Source organism: Pomacea canaliculata, linkage group LG8 (assembly GCF_003073045.1).
Source record: "Pomacea canaliculata isolate SZHN2017 linkage group LG8, ASM307304v1, whole genome shotgun sequence".
Taxonomy (NCBI): Eukaryota; Metazoa; Mollusca; class Gastropoda; order Architaenioglossa; family Ampullariidae; genus Pomacea; species Pomacea canaliculata.
Window position 1 is genome coordinate 1,171,607 of NC_037597.1, and position 21,510 is coordinate 1,193,116.

At 42.2% G+C, this 21,510-nt stretch overlaps 3 protein-coding genes across 4 annotated transcripts; 2 read left to right on the forward strand and 1 right to left on the reverse strand.

Moving 5' to 3' along the window:
* On the forward strand, positions 1-2,678 carry LOC112570886 (tankyrase-like). Its single transcript, XM_025249587.1, has 2 exons — positions 1-1,388; positions 1,585-2,678. Exons 1-2 carry the CDS (start codon positions 247-249, stop codon positions 1,781-1,783), a joined length of 1,341 nt encoding a protein of 446 aa, XP_025105372.1. The 5' UTR covers positions 1-246; the 3' UTR covers positions 1,784-2,678.
* A 1,392-nt stretch (positions 2,679-4,070) lies between these two features.
* On the forward strand, positions 4,071-14,811 carry LOC112570288 (kelch-like protein 10). 2 transcript variants are annotated; one of them, XM_025248670.1, is made up of 10 exons: positions 4,071-5,117; positions 5,664-5,874; positions 6,153-6,306; positions 6,630-6,798; positions 7,370-7,554; positions 7,950-8,053; positions 8,558-8,793; positions 9,086-9,277; positions 9,678-9,797; positions 14,345-14,811. In XM_025248670.1, the coding sequence occupies exons 1-10, from the start codon at positions 4,913-4,915 to the stop codon at positions 14,347-14,349; spliced, it is 1,581 nt and encodes a 526-aa protein (XP_025104455.1). In that variant the 5' UTR covers positions 4,071-4,912; the 3' UTR covers positions 14,350-14,811. The 2 variants fall into 2 exon arrangements, with proteins under 2 accessions (XP_025104455.1, XP_025104453.1); XM_025248668.1 differs by lacking the exon at positions 14,345-14,811 and adding an exon at positions 11,495-11,870 and having other exon boundaries at positions 4,074-5,117.
* Positions 12,023-21,455, reverse strand: LOC112570289 (bile acid-CoA:amino acid N-acyltransferase-like). The gene is made up of 10 exons (XM_025248671.1): positions 19,887-21,455; positions 17,760-18,077; positions 17,307-17,576; positions 16,828-16,997; positions 15,734-15,847; positions 15,179-15,264; positions 14,829-14,907; positions 14,237-14,438; positions 13,441-13,599; positions 12,023-12,448 (listed from the first exon to the last, which is right to left on the reverse strand). The coding sequence occupies exons 1-9, from the start codon at positions 19,894-19,896 to the stop codon at positions 13,442-13,444; spliced, it is 1,407 nt and encodes a 468-aa protein (XP_025104456.1). The 5' UTR covers positions 19,897-21,455; the 3' UTR covers positions 12,023-12,448; position 13,441.
* Positions 21,456-21,510: the final 55 nt, after the last annotated feature.

Consider the following 21,510-nt stretch of genomic DNA (forward strand, 5'->3'; position numbering starts at 1 on the left):
ATTGATTTCTGCTAAGTGATTATAATACTGTAACTTACTTTTGTTCCAGGCAAAGCCTCACAGTTTCACTACAATGGTTGAAGTGCAGTTTCAGTTCTCTAAAAACTTTCTCTGTGTCACTCTGTGAATGCCAAAAAGTAGCTCAAGTAGCCCAGGCTCATTAAAATACTCGTACTGTGTTTACCACCTGAAAAGAACTCGAAAGAAAAGTGCCGGTTAATTTCCTGAGAAAGGGTTTCAATCTGAATGGCTGCAGCAATCAGTTCAGATAGTGCTTGCCTCTTGTGTCAGTGTATACAAGCAGGCGACTTAGAGAGTGTTAGAAAATGCCTAACGGATGCACCTCACCTGTGCACGTGCACTAAAATGATGGAGTCCGCGCATGACTGCTGCTTTACCCTGGCGGTGATGAGAGGAAATGCGCACCTGGCGGAACTTCTGTCAGATCACAGTAAAGACATTGATCAACTGTATGGAGACAACAACCAGGAGTCACTTCTTCATCTGGCTATCCGAGAAGACGATGAAGAAATGGTGAAAGTGTTAATTCACTTTAGGGCCAACCTCAACAAAGCTAGCACTAAAGGTTTTACTCCTCTGGGGCTGGCCGTGAACCTTAGTCAGCCCAGAGGAACTGCAATTGCAAAAATGCTGGTGAAAGCAGGAGCTTCTCCTTATACGAAAACTGCCATTCCGTGCAATCGATACGCAAAGTTTGCACCTTTACATATTGCCTGTTTAAACGGGAATTTTGAATTTGTGAAGTTCCTTGTGGAGGAGATATTCACACAAAGTAGTAAAATCTTTAGAGATTATTGTAAAGAAACATCATCAGAAATAGTAACTCCATCTTCAACCCTGAATGAACCTGACAACAAGCAAATGGTGCTAGTCGAAGAGAAAGATAACAGCATGACTTCCAAGTCACGAAGGAAGGCAAAACACAAAAGCCGTGCACAAAGATTGAAGCACTTGTTAAATCAGGCCACTGGGGATGGTTCGACACCACTTTTCATGGCTGTTTGCAGCAGACACCTCCAGATGGTTGAATATTTGATAAAAGCAGGCGCTGAACCTCATTTCGCCTGTTTGCCTGGCAACCTTTTTCATGCTGCTGTACAGAGTAGGAGCCTGCATGTCGTAAAGAAAAGCTTTGAAATGGGTTGCGATGTCAACCACAGAAACTCTGATGGTGACACTCCCCTTCACCGGGCGACTTTCATGAATCTTCCAGAAGTATGTGAACTTCTGCTGACAGGGGGTGCTGAGCTGAATACTCCAGGCGGGTTTGGTCGCACACCTCTCTTTAACAGTATGATTATGACCTATAACACAACTGGAGCAATCCTGATACAGCATGGAGCTGATTTTAATACCGTCGACTTCATGTAAGTTTGAACTAAAGTTCATCATTTTGTGTTTATATGAATTACTTGTTTATATTATTGATAAACACATAAGCAGCATAAATAACAAGCTGTTCATGCTTATTTGAATAGTTAGACTGAATGGTTTGGATGTAGAATTACCAAGCTTATTGTCGGTTACATAGCTTTATGATTTTTTTTTTTTTTCTGTTTGCAGCAAATCAGCAGCTCTCGACCGGTGTCTCAGAAACGATGAGACCACGATGAAGTTCCTCCTTCTGGCTGGAGCACGCATCACAACAGAGATATTCACTGAACGCTCTTATAAATCCCTCGTCAAAGTTAACCCAACCATGTCGTCATGGATACGGGAATACATCACCCAGCCTTGGTCACTCAGGCTCTCTGTGTTTTAAAGATCCGAAATCAGCTGATCGATGTCAGCAATGGCAGGAGCATCTTATGGAGGATTGAGGCTCTTGAAATCTCCAATCCTGTCAAAGACTTGCTGTTTCTTAGAGGCTTTTAAACAATTTATTCCTAAACTGTTTCTGTTTGAAGAAGATGGAAGATTCGTTAATTCTCTTTAGACGCCACATTCAAATTAGATGGACAATTCTTTTACATGAAATATCATTGCCTTTAACGAAAGTATTTCTTTTTAAGATATGCAATATGAAATATGTTTATTTATTAAATGACAAACGTTTTGGCATCTTACTAGACAGCATTGTCTAATCCAGCGATAGTTTGTGAATACAAGCAAGAGAGATAATGACATCCAGTTTCCTTTGGGTGTGTGACAATAACATCAGGATGAGAATCTGAGTTTAGAAATTTCCTTCCACTTCCCTCCTTTATGCATAAAGATGGAGATGGGAAAAATGTGAAACTCCAAACTGCAGAGGCTGTTAGTGTTGCCTAATAAATGCAATAATAGTAGGTTTACATTTCCTTGAAGTGTGACTATTTAAGTCTACTGTGTCAAGAAATTGGCTATCGAATGGTGACAAAAGTCTGCATAACCCTGTGCACCAAAGTCTGAATAGCCATGTGTGTAAAAAGCTTCTTTTTTCATAATTCTGCTGGATGTACATCATTTCTTTTGAATTTGGGACAGACTGAGGTGGGAAATGTTGATTTCTTTTTAATACACTTTTTCATAAGTTTGTTTAGTCCACCCATTTTTCATAGCTTTATTTTTAAATAGTCTGGAAAATGAAGTTATTTCATGCTTTCAAAAAAAAAAAAAGGATTGTTGTTGTTATCAGTCTTACCTATAACCGTTACCTATACACTTTTTTACGATCATCTTTCATTCTTTTTCCTTTGCGTGTGCGTGCGTACGTGTTGCTACTGTTGTCTTTACACCTTTACCAGTATAGTCCCCTTCACTGTGAATTCCCAGTCCTTGTATAATGTCTACACTGTAATATCTACATGGTCCTAAAACATTGTTATGTAGGGACCTAACCCGAGCCTTGTGACTGGCCACCTGATCATGTGACTTAATCTCCAACCCACATGGCTTTGTACACCAACTCATAATTATCTTATCTACGTCAATGGCTTTGTACACCAACTAACATCCTATATACGTGTAGGCTTTGTACACACACATCTCAGGTCAGAGTGAGTTATTGTGAGCATCTGCGGCGCTTGAATAAAGGGAACATTGAGCTTTGGCTGGCGTGCTGCTTGGTGTGAATCCCGCAGGCTGATTCTCGTGCTGTGTACATTGTTGTAGTTAACGATAAACATCGATGTTTAAATGTCAGTCGATTGTTTTGAGCTCTGACTTCACTTCCACTATATTCACATAGGGATACACAAGCCATTTTTGGACTCTAAACACAGAACACATTGTCAAACGTGGCCAGCAAAGAATGTACCTTTTGCGGAAGTTAACTAGCTTCTCCGTTAGCAGAGCAATTTTAGGTCGTTTTTACCAATCTTTTATTGAGAGTCTTTTATCCTTCTCATTTGTATGCTGGTTTCGTAATCTTTCTGTTCATGATAGGAACAGTTTGAATAGTATTGTCAACATCTGTTCCAAGATAATTGGTATTAAGCAGAGGGACTTGACTTCCTTCTGTGATCAACAACTAATTAGGAAAGCTTCCCGCATTCTGTCCATACCTGAGCATGTGCTAGCGGGAGAATTTGTTTTATTAAGCTCCGGTAAACGCCATGCCATGCCAGTATGCAAAACTAATAGGCATCTAAAATCTTTTGTGCCATCCGCAGTCCAGCTACTCAATCACACATAAACTATCAGCGGTGTGTGTGTGTGATGGGTAGGTGTGTGTGTGTTTTTTTTTCCCTCCATATACATATATTTTGGACACAGGGCACAGCTCCCATGTTTAAATTGCCCGTTGGGGTTAATAAAGTCTGTTGTTATTGTTTGTTATTGTTATTGTTAGTTGTTTCTTCGTAATTTATTTTTGCCAGCAGTCAACACCAATCAGAGAGAATGAATGACAGTTGGGATTATTCGGACGCTGACAGTCTGCATTTTTCGTGGTTGTGACAAACTGCTACTTGAGCACGAGAACTGCAGACTTGCAACACCCGAGTAAGTTGACCTGTCTCTGTGACAAGAGTGCGCGAAGGCGGGATTTGTTTGTTTGTTTGTTTGTTTGTTTGTTTGTTTGTTTGTTTGTTTGTTTGTTTGCTTGCTTGCTTCTCGTATCTCATATCGGTATTAGTGAAATAAGCTGGAGGGAGAGGTCACAAGCAGCAAAAGGTTGAGAAACGCGGATGTATGGGTTGTGTGTGTAAGCCAAAGAACATACTGATGTACTGTACTAATCGACCTTTCTGGATCAGCTGGTTGTCGCACACACTTCACAATGTTTTCTGTAATACACTCTTCGCCACAGAGGGACGAGGAAGCCATGATACAACTGAGAGTTTGCGCTCACAGAACTCAGACGAATGTTCGACATTCGGCCATGAAGCTCATTGATAGAATGTCTTCTCTTCGTCGTCAAGGTAACGACCGTATTTATGAATGAGATTGGCGTCACCTACGCGTGCGTGTGACAAAATAATGACGTCACTTTGCTAGATACCGAGATAGTGACGTGACGTCATGCCTGCGAGCGTGACGTCGACGATCAGTTGTGTTGGCCACGGAGCGAAAGAAGGAGAGAGGACGGGACACGAACCAGTAAGCGTGTCTTTGACACTACCAGACGCTGCTAGAGGATGAGGGCATTCTGTCAACAAGATGTGAGCATCATGGACGAACCAGTCTTACAGGGAATCCAGTAAATCACCGAGGAAAGACATTTTTAGGAAGAGCTAGGTGGCCGAGAAACTCAACGGGCGCAGATACTTACAAAAGACATTTCTGGCTGAATGCCGCTCTCACGGGAAACGAATCAACAAGGAAAGTTTGCTTCAAAGGAAAGGATTACAGGAAACTAGGCAGGAGCCAGGCTACAGACGTTCGCAACAATTTAACTCTCAGGTTGGAAGTTCACGAAGAGCAGACCGTGCAGCACCTCGTTGGTGCTTCGGTCCAAGACAGCCTTGGGATGGAAGAGTATTCCAGCGAGATGGGGCAACACCTGGACAACCTGCGCAAGGCCGGGCTCTTCTGTGACGTTGAAATCGTGCTGCCAGCCGACAACAAGCGCCTGCACGTCCATCGCAACATACTGGCCAGCTGCAGCCGCTACTTCCGGTCCCTCTTCACGTCTGTCATGGCCGGCTCAGGACAGATAGAGGTGCAGCTACCAGGTACAAAATGTTGTGGCAGTTTTGCTTCACCCTACCTTCTCGCCTGCTTGTTACATTTGAGGGTGTTGTAGATGGCCCAATCCTTCTACCATAAGAAAAGTCAAGTAGTGTTTCCTCAAAAATAGTTCTTGCTCCGTTTGTTACATTTCCCACTCGTTTCGAAAGTGAATATCAACTTCACATTCGTGTACTTGAATACAAAAATACCGACATAATTCACACTTCCAGAACTTATAAATGAAACCTGCCTATCGATCTGTAAAGGAATAAATTTTCATCAATGGGGTCCCCAGCAGAGAACTCCGCCCACCTTTGTCACGTTAAATGCAAATAGCGGGGCATCTGCCAGAACTATGGTCATCTATGACATCATGACCTTTGAACCCCCGATTGGATGCCAAGAACTCTTTCATACGTCTCTTTTGCTTGTGGTTGAAATCTTATATATTTTCTTACTTATATGTGACATTTTTTTTATTAAAAATTTGTCAGTTTTTCTCATTACATGTCTTTGTGCGAAGTGTCATCATTTCTGCTGTCTGACAGGTGTGACATTTGCCGACATGGAGGCTATACTACAGTATGCCTACCTGCAGCAAGCTCGTCTGACGCCGGACAACATAGAGTCAGTGATGTTCACTGCTGACCGCCTCAACGTACTGGGTCTCCTCAAGCAGTGCACGGACTTCCTGGCGACTCACCTGAGCCACGAGAACGCAGTGGGCATCCTGAAGATCGCCAGGCACCTTCACTGCAGGTCACTGCCTCATTGTCACTTCAGGTCACTGTGTGTCACTGCGTCATTGCAGGTCACTGGGCCTCACTGCTCGTCATTAGCTCTCACTGTCATTGCAGGTCACTGGCTGTCAGTCTTTCTGGGTGACGATGACGACGACGGGAAGGGAGGAGGAAATAAAAGCAAGCTGATAAAATATTAGGTCATTAAGATGATGACGTCATAGGTGAATGTTTGAAATACTCGATGTCTCTCCCTGTTGGCTCTGACCTGACCTTGTGACCTCGCTGTGTCCGCAGGCAGCTGGAGGGGAAGGCGCTGCGTTACGTGCTGGTGCACTTCCTGCAGGTGGCGCAGCACAGCGCCGAGTTCCAGCTCTTAACAGATGATGACCTTGTCGGGCTTTTCAAGGCCGACGACCTCAATATTCGAAGTGAGGACGACGCGTGCAGAGTGAGTCCCGCCCACTAAAGTCTCTCTCGTTCACTCACCTCATCCACAGATGGAGAGGTTACGTGTGTGAATGTTTGCAAGTGAACCAACATGTCTGCAATTCCCGGCGTGTGTGTTTTGGCTTGCTGTTGATTTGATGCAGGGAGACTGACATTTTCGCTTTGCTATTTTTTGGACTTATCTGTCTTCCTTTCTTTCTGTCCAGCCAGGAAGTAGCCGAACCTTCCTGGCATGTTAGGTATTAATCCCGGAGCCTGTGTTCTGGTGAGCAGCCTGACTCATAAGCGATATCGTTGATCCCTCTTGTAATTTTGCTCACCCAGGCCATGCTCCAGTGGGTAGCTTACCGGCCTGAGACTCGTTCCTGCAGCTACCCGCGCCTGCTGGGGGCCCTCCGACTCGGGCTGGTCAGCAGAGCGACTATTGAAGACACGCTGCTCAGTGACCAGCTACTCACGGAGAACCCCGTGGCCAGGGAGCTTGTGCAGAGAGGTGAGTCGCACTGCCAGCGGTCATGAAGCTGGCTTACTCACTCTAGATACATCTGCCCTCGGCAGTTAAATGACGTGGTCAAGCCTCTCAGGCCTTCCCAGACTTCTAGTCAACGGGTAAGTTATAAAGTCTTTTAGTGTACACGTGGTCCAAGATAATGTCAAAACAGCAGAGATCATCCTTAGTCTAATTTAACATAAGCGAACAACGATGACTGCGCACCCTACCGGCAGGTTCCAGAGAGGATGCTTAAAAGGGTTACTTGAATCTAAAGAGAAAAAAAAAAAGGTTGAAAGAAGGAATATTCATTGGTGAGTGGAACGTACGCACATTACACCAGTCCGGCAAAGTGAAACAACAGTGCACTTCACGTTTTGGCTGATGGCCGGTCCAAAGACACAGGCCGTACTTTGCCCTCCCCTGCTCTAGGTACATCTGAGTCAGACATGAATACAAACTCTTGTCGAGCGCTCCCGTGTCCGACAAGCCGCGCCCTCTGCCACAGGGTAAAGGTTATTGCCCATCACCTAAGGGACTGAGGCTGATGTCCGTTTCTGTGCTGACGTAACAGGGCTGAGCCTCAGCATGCAGCGCGAGAACCAGGGCAGCGACTTTCTGGCGGAGCATGCGCTGTCGGTGCCGATGTTGCGACCACGTGTGCCGGCCGACGTACTCTTCGTGCTCGGGGGCTGGTCACGTGACGGTGTCTGCTCCATCATGGAGACCTACGACGACCGGGTGAATCGCTGGTACAAGGTACTTATCGCATTGAGAGTGACGAGTAAAGGCTTTTCCAGGTGCTTAATCACGTGTCGTGACGTGTAGGGAGAGAGTCGGGGGAGGGGATGTGATAGCAACGGGACTTCCACCCTGATCTTCAAGCCCACGTGGTGGTGAGAAGGGAAGCGAGATTGTGGAAATGAGAGAGTGAAAACTGGCTGAGGGCACGAAACTGTTCGAACATTTATTATGCTAATTTAACTAAATGCCACTCACACAAATCTGTTCTTTTGCCTCCTCCTCATCATCACTGTTATCATCATCCTCTTCACCATCAGCAGCAAGAAGCAATCTGTTACCACTGGGACCACTTTCTTGGTTTGTGCTTGAGTCACTCATGCGACTGTGCGTAACGTGTGACGTGTGTGCAGGACATCCCCGAGTCGTACGAGCACTCGCTGGCATACCACGCCATGGTGGCGCTGGACGGCTCACTGTACGTCGTCGGTGGCTACACGGCCGTCCGCTACCTCAGGTGAGCCAGCCAGGTGTGCCTCGCTGTCTGCCTGTCATGTTTTCTATAGACTGACTGGCTTAGATGCCGTGGTAGATGTCGACTGCTTGATCAGCCGCGTGATCGCCTCTAGGGTGACTTTTGAGACTGGCATCGGCAAAGCCAGATTTCAAGACAGATCGCTTTGTAACCTTCTCTTCTTTCTTCATCACGGAAATTTCCAAAACTGAAAATAGCAGACGTTTGCCACACATTATAACACAGTGACACGACATTGTCCACTAGAGCACTGGAAGCACAGTAGTATGAGGGTTGGTGTCGATGTCTGATAATAGTGACGTGTCGGACAATCGCTGATGGGATCCTGGCGACCTATCCTCCCCACAGCCACCACTCGTCACACGCACGCGCTAGGTAACTCAGTGTCATCTCTTCCTTCCTAATATTATTCTCACACAAGGTCTTATACTTTTATTTCTTTGTTCCTCCCTTCCCGAATAATGTGTTTTTCATCCGTGTCCTCAGCTCTGCGCGGAAGTTCAGCGCAGTTACACGCACGTGGCACGAGGTCGCTCCAATGCACGTGAGTCGGTGCTACGTGTGTGCCGCGGTCCTGGACGGAAAGATCTACGCGTGCGGCGGCTTCGATGGCGTCAACAGGCACAAGTCAGCGGAGAGATACACACCCGCCAACAACCAGTGGAACTTCATTGCTGACATGCTCACTGTCCGCAGTGATGCCGGGGCCTGCGAGCTCAATGGTAGGGTGAAGCGTGACGTGTCACTGAACTAACTGCTAGAGAGTGATACGTCACTGAGCTGACGGGTACAAACGAGTGACATGTGACTAAGGTGAATTGTACGTAAAAGGTCGCCTGTGGTTGACCCCATTAGTAGTGCACGCCGTTATTGACTGAAACAAAGGACCACTAGAGCGTGACATGCAATAAACGGTAGAACTGCTGGGTGTGACGCACGAGACTAAGTCAGTTGTTGTTGACATCTTCCTCGGCAAGTGATTGCGGGTTGTCGTTGTGTTTGTGACATTTGCAGGCAAGATTTTTGTGGCTGGAGGCTTCTCTGGTCTGGAGTGCCTCAGCTCTGCCGAAATGTACGACCCTTGCACTGATCAGTGGACCGCCATAGAGCCTATGAACTTCCGCCGAAGTGGAGTGACCGTTGTCAGCTTCATCAATTCTCTCTTTGCGATCGGAGGCTTCAATGGCATCCACCGCCTGGACCAGGGTAAGCGGGAAGCTGATGGGGAAGAAAGTGGGAACAGGGGAAACTACAAACCGTTGGTGCTGTACTTGATGCATGGAGCGAGAAATAGGTGCAAGCAATCATCAACCAACTCTTCGCTCTTTCACCAGACTTTGCAGTAGAGTACAAGTAGACGATGATTTTGCTCGACAAAGATTCGATCGAGCTGAAATGGCAATAGAGTGCGAGAATAAAGTCATAACATTTGACTTGTGAGGTGTCGAAAAATGTACTCTCCAGTAACAGTAAAGTCAAGGGACTTCTTTTACCTTACATGTCCTCCAACCATAGACACACGGTTGTTGCAGACATAGACAGTTTAGTAGCAGGTATAGACACAAGTTATATAAACAGTTCCCTGTTGCTTTGTTTCCTTGTCCAGTGGAGCGATACTACCCTGAGCAGCGGGCGTGGATACAGGTGGGGCCCATGAGAAAAGGTCGCAGCAATTTCGCAGCTGCCGTCATGGACCAGCGCATCTTCGCCATTGGCGGCTACGACGGTGAGTGGCTTGCCTCCCCTTGTTGACCCTGTCCGCTCACAAACACTTTGTTGTCTCTTCTTGTCGACGTGCTTCCTTATTACTTTGTACTTAATCAATCACGGTAATATTGCTTTGGTGTACACCATCTTCATCGTCTTCAACATCATAAGAGTGTCCATTGCACGATACGTCAGTTACTTTTGTCCATTTTATTTGTCCCAGCAGTGAATAGTTGCATCACAACTCGGTCACCTGTCTGCAGATGAGGAAGATCTTTTGATTTTTGTCAAAGTTCTTCTGTTTCTTTTGACTGGCACAAGGCGTTAATATGTCCGCTTCTAGACTAATGTTTGACTTCAGCAGGTTCTTAGAAGTAGGCAGCAAGGTTCTTGTTCTTCTATTGAAGACATCTTGTGACGGGCTGGTGTGGGTGGTCTGACTAGGAGTATTTCTGTAGTTTAGTAGGGCCAATGATCGATCGCCATCTTTGCTTTTCTTCACCAGGGATTTTTGCAGCTGTACAGCTAATTCAGCCTTTCAGTATACTTACCCGGAAATTGCATGCTATTGTAGATACAAAGACCATCATGACCCAACGTGTTCAGAAGTAACGCCGTCCTGTGGGCCTCCGTTTCATCGTTCAGTCTGGAGATGATGGAATAGTTTTTCCACATTTGTTGGAACAGCTTGCCACACAGAAGCACCTGTCTGTACGTCCACAAGGGCAGATGAATTCTAGCACTGTAACTGTTATGCTGTGTCGAATTAGTATCTTGATCCATGTTAAAAGGAAAATAATTCACTTCAGCTGTACTTTAGAATGTCCGTAGGATCGTCAGCAGAGAACAGTTTCAACCCAAATATCTCGAAAGAAACAGTCTCATCCCGCTTTCAGAGCTAGAAGGAGAGTTCCGCATAACGCCTAAAGTATGTTGGGTAAACCAAGATATAAGTACCAACATGTACAATAGACGATTAGTATAGACCTCGGAGCGTTCAAATGTTTGAAGTAGTGGATTACAGTTCGCATAGCTGTTTATCCCTAATCACTGCAGGAGATGAAACGAGGAACGACACAGATCCGTTACACAAGGCAGTGGCTCTTCGGAATAATCATTAAAAAGATGGACTCACCGCTGCCACCATGTTTCGTTGTTATTAGTTTGTAAGCAATCACTCAAGGCAATACAGCTAGACTCTGATATGTAACTGAGCGGCAATCTTTATTCAGAGAGAAGAGAGAGGAGACAGAACACTAGAGGCAACTAACATAATGTACTAACACTTCCTAAAATATAACCAACCCCACAAAACATAGATTGCAAAACATATCATCACTGGCACTGTTACTTGTAGCCAATACATCTGATGTTGTCCACTAAGGGACCGTAGAATGTATAGATGTTGATAGGTGACCATAAACACACATGACTGTTGACATCCATGGTTATAATTACCCTTCCTGACCAGCACTTTACCAGGTGTGTATCGCTGCTACTGCATGTCCTTTGTGTTTATGCTTGGGAGGGTTTGTTGTCGTAATTTATTGTTATTATTATTTTAGTTTGCTTTGTGCTGTTGTTGTTTCTTTATGAATGTGCTTGGGTTCGGGATATATATTTGGGAGGGGAATTGCCTAAACCATGTAGTTAGGCACTGCTGCATGTCACATCGTTAGATGTTGCTGTACTGTTCACTTCCTGGGTGTGCACTAGGTCTGGGTACCACAGCCCACGTTGAGTGGTACAACTGTGCAACTGACTCTTGGCTGGAGACGGCGCCTCTCCGGGTGGGGCGAAGCGCCGCCAGTGCTTGCACTCTAACCGCCCTCAGTAATTCGCGGCACTACACGTTTTATGGCAAGGAGGACAAGGCCGGGGTCTCCGCAGTGGACAGCGGCGACAGTTAGACCGGCGGCCGGCGTATTTATTATTCCCAAAGAAAAGTATCTCGGGACCTTACCTGAGCCTTCTGATTGACCACCTGGCTCACGTGACTTAATCTCGTATCCAGATCATGTTGATGAACGTCTGCTGCGCTTCAATAAAGGTGAAATTGTACATTCGCCGGGGTGTAGCTTTGTATGAAACACAGAGTAATTAACTTTAAGGAAGACGGCAATATTCGTGCGGTGTAGATTGTTGTACTTAACGATAACCATCGATGTTTTAATGTCAAGCGATTGTGTCAAGCTATTAGTGTCCACTTCGGCAATATTCACATACGGATACACAAAGCCATTGTTGGATCGTAGTTGTTTCTTAATATTTTTTCTTTTGAACATTTAAATTTTGGACATTGAATACAGAAATACAAAGAGCTTTACCCCACTACAGAAAGTTGGAGTTTGTTGTCAATATAAGAACGGGGAAAACAACCCTAGCTGTAGCAGCACGGGAAACCTAAAGACCAAAGGTTCCATAGATGTTCCCTCGATAGCCTCGTGCGGACGACGGGCTCACAGGTGTGCGGTCAGCAAGCCCACTGCTGCGATGTTATACGCGTATAGCCACAGAGCACCGCCATTCTTGAGGCCGGAGGCAGACAGTCGGCCATGTTGTGTATATGACGTCATGTGGACAGCTTTCAACCAATGGAAGACCAGCGGAAACGGTGATTGAACCGCCATTTTGATATTTCTGTTTATCTTGGTTTGACCTTTTCCGTTCCTGCAACAGGACAATTCTGCGATCTACGCTTCACTAATAGTACGTATATTCAGTAATTTTATAAAGATATCGTACTTTTAGTCTTTCTATCAATTGAATTTCCTAAAGAATATCATTCTAAGAGAAGGAAAAAGGCACAACCTTGACATAGGTGGTCACGTGACGGTCTATGCTATTTTGTCAAAGAGGAGAGCGGGTATGGTCCATTTTTGAAAGGGGTGAGCGGTAGGGCTTGGCGTGGTCTAGTGAGGGCTTAGGGTTGGGGCTAAGTTTAGGGTTAAGGTTAAGGGTTAGCGTTTAGGGTTGGCGTTAGGGTTGGGGTTCGGTTTAGCGTTAGTATAGGGCAGGGGTGGGCAATTAATTTTCCCAAAGGGCCGCATGAGAAATTGGAATGGTTTTAGAGGACCAGACTAATATAGATAACTCAGTTTTACCCGATACTGAATGTATACATGTAGTATATATACTGGTGGGCGGGCCAGCGGGCTGGCCGGTCAGAGACAGGAGGCGGGCCGGCCTTTGCCCAGGTCTGGTATTGGGAATGAACCACGTGATAGGGTCATTTAAGTTTGTTTGCCATTTTTATGGCCATCGTGCACCAACTATTAAGTGGATTGGAATCGAATGTGCTTGATCACGTGTGTGTACAAAACACAAAAAAACCCACACAAAATAAAGTCCCTTGATTTATTTTAAATATCAAGCACCATTTTTATAAGAATCTTCTTTACAAACATAGCTGAGCAAAAAAAAAACAAAAAAAACCAACTAAACATTTTTCTGCTATTTATATATATTTATGACATTAAAGTCAAATTTACCATTGTCAATACAGGTTTTAATGAAACGTATTAGTGCTATTTTGTTAATTTATGGTGGAAATGTGAAAGTGCTGTTCTGTTACAGATGGGGACTGCAATTACAGCTTTCTTTGTTATTCTTGGGTAGATAAACTAACATATCTAGGAGTCAAATAGCTTCTCCTTGCTCACTTTACATGGAGGCCTTTTCCCCAGCTGAGCACATAACCACCTTGCTGCTCTTTGTTTCCTGTGTCAGGATGGTTTTCAGAAACAAAACAGCTCTTTGCCAGCCATCCAACTGAGCAGTTGCATGAGGCACTGGACTTCCTCCCCACAGACCGTGTTGTTCTGAAACAGCATGTCGTTAATTGTACTTTCCAAGTACTTCTTGCTCACCTCAGTCATTCTTTTAGGTGGACAGAGTTAAATAAAAATAAAGACCGGCTTCAAATACAATTTCTATGACAGCACTATCTTTTGGAAACACTGATAAAATTGTAGCTTTTAAAGAGATGTGATAAACAATTTTATATTTGCTATTTACTCATTAAATAGCAAATAATTTGAATTATTCTTTTTAATTCCATTTAGTGTTTAAAGTGTTTTACATCAAAAGCAAGTGGATTCTTTTAGTGGGAAAGTGCTTCATCCCAAAGGTAATTTCACATTATGAGGGGATGAGCAGGAAGCTGGAGTATCTGCACAAACTCCTCAATTAGTGAACCTGCTAACAGGTGTCACCTACAGAGAGAGTCCCGAGACAAGATCTAAACCCTGGTCTCCCTCTGCACTGTTGACAAAGGTGTATTTTAACCACTGTGCTACTGGGTGCCCCAAATGCTGAAAAGTTTCATCTGTGAGAGTCTTTTCCGAAAAGTATTCTTTTCTTCAACTCCAATCTGTACATTATACTTATGAAAAAAATCTATTTTGAACCACAAATTATCTGCACATTTCTGTGCATCATGAATTAACTCAAGCTTACTCAGTGCAGGGCTAAAGCAATACAGGCAGTGTGGTGTGTAAGGTGGCTCCAGCAGATGGCCTGCACCAGGGTACACAACTACATTTATCTTGTGTTGTTTGTCTTCAGGGTAGCAGTCCTTGAGATCTAGCAACCACTGACTCCGTGAATGTCCATCATCATCACCACACAGACACAGGATGTGGGTCTCGCTCTTCCACACCTATTTAGTATAAGTCACAATCCAGGTAACAATACAGGTAACAATCCTTGGGATGTGAACAGAATTATGACACACATGCCTCACAAGATATATGCTTATGTAATTTCTTTTATATACACATCTTTATATAATATATATCAACAAAAAACATATTTTGTTTAAAACATTTTTTTAAGTAATAAGGTTGTTCACAATGGAAGCTCCAAGTACTGATCAATTACAGCTCAAAGAGCAGCCTTCCATGTTTGATAAAATAATTAAAGAGTCTAAAATAAGCATGAGCACCAAGTATACAAACCAATATAACAGAGAACTAGATGGGTTGTGGTATTTGGCACCATGGATTTGCGTGTAGTTCATGACAGAATACATCAAGAATGTTTTACTCACTGGTATGAAATTTTCTCTTGTGTATTCATGTGGACCTATGAAGACATAGCCCATTTCATCAGACTTAATGGTGTCTGGGCTATACAAGTAAGTAAAACAGAAAGAAAACAAAAGTTTAAAAATCTGTACAATACAGAAATGTTAAGAGACTATCTTTCTCCTTTATCTCCCTTGGTTTGCTGCCATATATTACTTATAAAGGAGATTTAATTTTTTAAGCACATAATATTGTACATAGCTGCTTTTTATAAGAAACTGTGTTGCTCATATGTAAATGCAAAAGCATGTGAACATGCACGTGTGCCTGAACACAGACACATTTTTTTGTACATCTTCTGACACACACTTACTATTTTTGTTTCATAAATAATTTCCCTTGATGCCACAAATCATGCATAGCAAAGGGAGGTCCATTAATATTCACAACAGCTTTTACCTGAAACAAATTTACTCAAAATTACTGCTCTTACCATAACAAAATTGTTGACTTACCTTAATAGGACATTAAACTATTATATATGATGAAATAAGGTTATTTAGAATTGACTGGCAATAACCGGTCTTTTCAAAACAAGTTTCATGTCCTTCTAAGAATCCACGGTGTGCATGGCCAATCTATATTTACCTACTGTTATCTTCCTTTATGCCATTTCAACAAATTGGTGAAGAGATGGAAGCTACATATCAGAGTGACAATAACAAAGATCCATCAATAAAGTGAAAGCAATGTTGTGATCAGTGTCATGTCACCTACAAATTACTAGCACTGTTGGTACTTGACCATTTGTGAGAAAGTTATTTATGTACATTTCTAAAATAATAACAAAATAAAGACTTGCAACAATTCAGTTCTGTGTGAGCAGTTACATATGTGTATGCCAGCAAACACAGTAAACACATCCCACCTGTGGACACAGGCATGCCATACACAGTGAAAGCATGCCACCGTAGGAAAGTCCAATCACACCGATGCCATCAGGGATTACTGCTGGGTGAGAGCTGAACCATCTGGCAGCTTCCTTTTCAATAGCAAGATAGAATGTATAAATAAAATGACAGGTACACCACAGATGCCAGTTTCTGACTTGTATCTTCATGCAGTCAGAAAGATGGAACATAGCATCATTTCAGACCAAACACACCCTCTCCATCCCAAATTTCAGCTGTTGCTCTGTCAGGCGCTACAAAGTGCCACATGCGCAAAAAACTGTGTATCAGAGGTCCTTGATGTCTGCAGCCATCACCATCCTAAATAAAAGGCTCAAGGATTTGTAGGGCTGCCATACTACCTGGCATCCTCTTTAGGTTTCACATGTATGTGAGAGAAGGTGTAGGTGTGCATGTGTGTTGAATGTCTTGTATGGATATGTCTGGCAATTATGTCTTGTCATGCTCATATTATGTTTGTAATGCTCATATGTTTGCTATGCTTATATTACGTTTTATTAAGCCTATATGATATTTGTGTATGTTGTTGGGCTTCTAAGCACAAGAAAAATTTCTGTCTTAGACTTCTTCAGACAGTCAATAAAGTTTGATTTGATTTTGATTTAATCTGTGGGTGCAGCTACCAAACAGTACCAAAAATTCTCCTACTGTTAGTGTTGAAACTAATGTTAGATATTTTATTTTAGAAACATTCAAAGAAAATCCACAAACTCAGTTCTGCAGAAACTTTCCCAGAATTTGCTGCTGCAATACATAATAATAAGAAAATAATAATGAGCATTTATATGGCGCTTTTCTAAAACTGCTCAGAGCACTTCAGAAGTACTGGGCCCAAGACAGACCCCTGGGGGACTTCATACCTCATGGAAGACACTGTTCACAGCTTCAGTCCCTCAGATGGGATCAAAACCAGGACATAGAAACACCATTAATACCAAAAGTGTGCTTAAGTCAGTGTAAAAGTACAATCTTAAAAAGTACAGATTCAGAGCTAACTATGGGCCTTTCTATAACTGCTGTACTTTTCAGTATCAGCTGATGTTACTAGTACCTGAAAATATTCCAGTCGAATGCCAGTGATTTCTTCTGGAAGATCTTGATGTTTGAGGTAAGCTAAGGCCAGTATTGCAAAGCCTCTTGTTGCCAACAACCCAGCTCGCGCATCTCGAAGGCCACCTGCTCCTCCATACATATCAATCACACCCAGAAATGGACCATTGCCTAGAAAGGAATGAAAGTGTATGTTAACAAATGCAGTTCGTCTGTCATATGTGTTATATGAATTTCGTATTTAACTGTGTGTGCTTGACTGATTTTTAAAGCATTTTATGCCTTCTGTTAAGCAACAAAATAAGTTGTATAAATGTCCATACTTTACATTTACACAAAAAAAGTTATTAGTATTTATTTATCTCTTTCATTCAAACATATTACATTACTTTAACTTGATACGAGATCTTTCATGCAGTGTTTGCAAAATGTCACACAATATTTGCTGGGCTAGGTGTTGTCAAAAGATTAGGTACACACCTGGTGGCAAGAACAGAGCGCCTCTAATATTTCCCTCCTTGATTTCAATCCTCTTTACATCTGGTGCTTTGAATAGACGTGTAATGGTACAAGTACACAAAGGTGTAATTGTCTTCATGGCAATGCTGGATTCATCCACCGTAATGTGGCCAGAGAATACAGCCAGGTTTATGAGAATTGGCTCTTGAGCCTTTCTAATGGCCACACGGATGTCCTTTGGATGACCAGGCAAAGAACCCATACTCCAAAACAGGCCCATGGAATCCACACCTAAATAAATTCAATAAATATCACAGATGTGTAACAAAACATTTTTGATTTTAGAAGCTACAAATAATAAGGTTTATTACTCTTCTAGAAATATAAAAACAATAGGGAATGTCTAAGAACAACTCCTAATAAACAAAAAAGAACCAACATCACAGATGACTTTTTGGTGAAAAAGTACAAGACCTGTATAAGTTCCACTCAGTGAAGGATGTCTGTCCAAATCTATCTCTCCATTGGGGTCAGCATAGTATCGCCCATATGACACAAAGAGTGTATCTTTGCCACGCCATTTTTGGTACATCCAAGCTTGCAGTGTAGCCATGCCATGGCTAGGAAGACCATGGATCCTGATGCTAACTTTCTGGTCAAACATGGAAACACTGGGGCTTACACTTAATGTGCATAAATTGAGACTGGAAGAGCCATTGGCTGTCGATCTGCATTGCTGTTGTGCTGGACTTGCACCCAAGATTTTTCCAATATTGAGTAGACGGCAGCTAGCTGGAATTAATGATAAGGTCAAAAGAATGGCATGGCACAGAGAAACTAATACAAGATTATTACAATACAAATTTAAAATACAAAACTTCATTATTAATTCTTTTCAGGATATTGTTTGAGTGTCAATGTTTACTATCATATAATGCATCAGACATTAGATGATATCTCAAGTATGACATTAAATATAAACATAAAAACAAAAAACCAGACAGACTGGGCGCTCTGGGAAAGGGAGCTAGCAGTGTGAGAATCTTAAATTTCCCTTAAAGACCTGTCCTAGCCATGCTTTACTTGTCTTCCTATGCCATTGATTATCAAGAGCCTCTCACAGCTTATTTCTATCATCTGTAAAATCATGGCAGTCAAAACAACAGAAGAAAGTATTCAGCTTATCTTCTTCTTGTTCCTATTCGCCCCCAGGGGAGCATAGGGCCGCAATTCAGTTATCTGTGTACTCCTTATTCTGTTTTCTGAACTAATTTACCACCCGGTTTACCCTGGTGCCCACTGATAAGCTTAATCTCCTACCAGACTTTATATTATGTTTTTTAGAATTCTTCTCTACCTGCTTTTTATATTTTCTTTCCCCTCAAGTTCTTTCTGCATTGTCTTTAGTGCCTCCCTATCCCCGTCCCTGACAGCTTCATAATGCTCTTTGTTACCCAGGGTTTGTTGTTGGAATAAATTTTGATCACGGACCTGTATAGAATACATTCATGTTCTGATGGTTTTCTTTATCGTAACCGCGTCTTCACAAAATTGATATAGTTAGTTATGGAAGACCAGCTACTGTTTTGAGGTAAAGTGGAGTTGACACAGTCAAGAAATGCGTAAAATGAGGTCCTCAGGTGGGGTTTGGGGGTGGGTGGGGGTTAAGTCTTGTGTGGATTATGTAATTCATCATCCATAAAATTAATGATAATATCAAGATTAACTATACACAAAGATCAGACAGCTTCAAAGTTTGCATTAAGTTGGAAAGCCAAATGTGGTACAAAAAGTTTTAAAGGCGCAAGTTTGACTAATTCTACTGTTACTGTCCCTCATTGGTCCTCTTTAGGACAAGGCACTGTTAGTATTTATTAGTAGCACTCTATCATTATTCTTGTCAGTACATTTACTTTTATAGCGCCTTATCCCGGCCAAAGCCAGGCTCTGCGTGCATTACAAACACAATAACTCAGACAAGGTCCACTGGCTTTCTGTGTGTGTTTGAAGTGAATGGGAATGCCAGGTTGTTCTCTGGCCAGATGACATTCATAGACCAAGATGTGGGTGAGACCACGGACGTGTATAGAGGCAAGTCATGTGACTCAAGCAGAATAGATCAAGAATCAGAAATGTATATCAAATCCTCAGGACAATTTCCACATTAGCATAAAGCAGAAATGGCAGTAAAATGGGAAAGCACATGACTGTTTGTCACGGGTGGAAAGTCTTTCGCAGGGATGACATGTAAACATGAAGAAAACTGTGATCATATTAGCCAGAGAAGACTAACGGCGATTAGAGCTGAAATCAGATGAGGAAAAACAAAAAGTCACAGGCTAATAAACAGTCCAGAACAATGTAAAAAGTACAGGTTGGAAAAATAAGACTAAGAACACCTCAAATTCAAACAGAAAACAAAAATGACTCTTTTTGATAGTTTTCTAATACTAGGACTTTCACTGCTTTATTTAAAAAGGACTCTAAAACTGCTCTGTTTATACCAAATCTATAATATTCTGTTTATTATACCAAGACACTATTGATAATTTATTTAGACTGGGACTTCACACAAATGAAACATGAAGAGAGTCAACTCACTTGTATTCATTGTCTTGTCTTCTTTATTCGGCTCTAAAGTGTTACTGTTGCAAATCTTCAGTCGACAAAACTTTGGAAGCAGGTGAATATCTTATGTCAAGCAACCCTTTTATATGTTTGTCTTAGGATATCCATTATCCTACATTGTACCTACATTGCGCAAGACAAGCGTGAAATATGCACACCCAGCTTGGTGAGAGCAGAACCAATTGTGTGACGACAATGCCTGTTAGACATGTACTAAGGCCACGCTGATAGGTCTACATCATGCCACTAGTTATTGTAAACTGCTAATAAGACACTGGACATCTGGATGGGATGAACACATTAGTGTCATCACCAACCCTTGGGTAAGTGGACTAACAGCTGACTGGTCTTTTCAAGGCTCCATAAAATAATTTTCTCTTAGGAAAAGTCTTTAAGAGCTTCAAGGAGTAAGTAACAACTTCTTGTTAATCCACAATCTGTGTTCCCCGTGTGCACTTTTGACCACTTGATCATTTCTTTGTCTTTGATGATATGGTAGTCTTCTACTTTAACATATTTCTCCCTCTTTTAATTGTGAGTACTGAAAGTAAAAAGGTTTGCTTGCCCTACACACTTGTAAATAAATTCTTGTTTGTCATGTTTCTTACTCACTGTCTAGTGTCTGAATGATAAAGTAGAAGGAAACATATTGTGAAATGTTCCAGTGTAATATAAATGTGCTGACATAGGTATTAAAACATACTGTAAGCGTTGCACGGGTGTGCAGCTCATTAGAGACCTACGATGTCTGCATCAGCTTCATGACCGTGACATGCCTGATTTGGCATAAATAACAACTGTTTATCCATAACTGACAGCTGGAAGTCAAATAATAAAAACTAAAATTTGTCAGATTACAGGATTGCTCTCCCTTGATGGGCATCAGTTCAAAGGTCGAAGGTTAGTGATCAAATCTCCTTGTCAGACCTCTGTACGGGACAGCAGTCCGACCAACATCACAGCTATAGAGATCCTCCACATTTATATTGTTGGTAACGGAAAGAGACCTTTTTCACTTCAAGTGGATTATTTACCTTGCTATTGGTCTATTTTAAGCAACACAAAACCATAATTACAGTTTTCTTTAACACTAATATTTTCCCAAGGAAAAGGTTCAAAGATCTATTAAAATATATCACATGATGAGTATGAAAAAAATTGCTGCCAAAAAAGGATTGAAAAACTGCAGAGTGAATTAAACTTTCATAGAGCATTCCTCCTTAAAATATGTAAAAAAACATGAAATTAAATATAAATGGTTCCGGCTTAAATTTGTGCTTACGGTATTAGCTACAAATATTTTAAAAGAGATAAAAATTTTAATAACTTATGTATATTTTGTAACCAAGAAAAGGATGCCATCAAATACATTTTTGAAATATTATTTGTCAATTGCATGTCTATTTCTACAATTGAAGATTTTAAACAAAATAAAAATTGTGATATTTTTAAGGCGACTTCAGTTGTTACTAAACAGATACCGTTGCCAGCTTGTGTTGCTCATTTACAATTGCACTGAGGCAGACACTTGGAAAAAACGTTCTTGTGCAAACATGAGCAAATCGCTTAGTTCTCGAGCCCACTGCTCTACAAATTA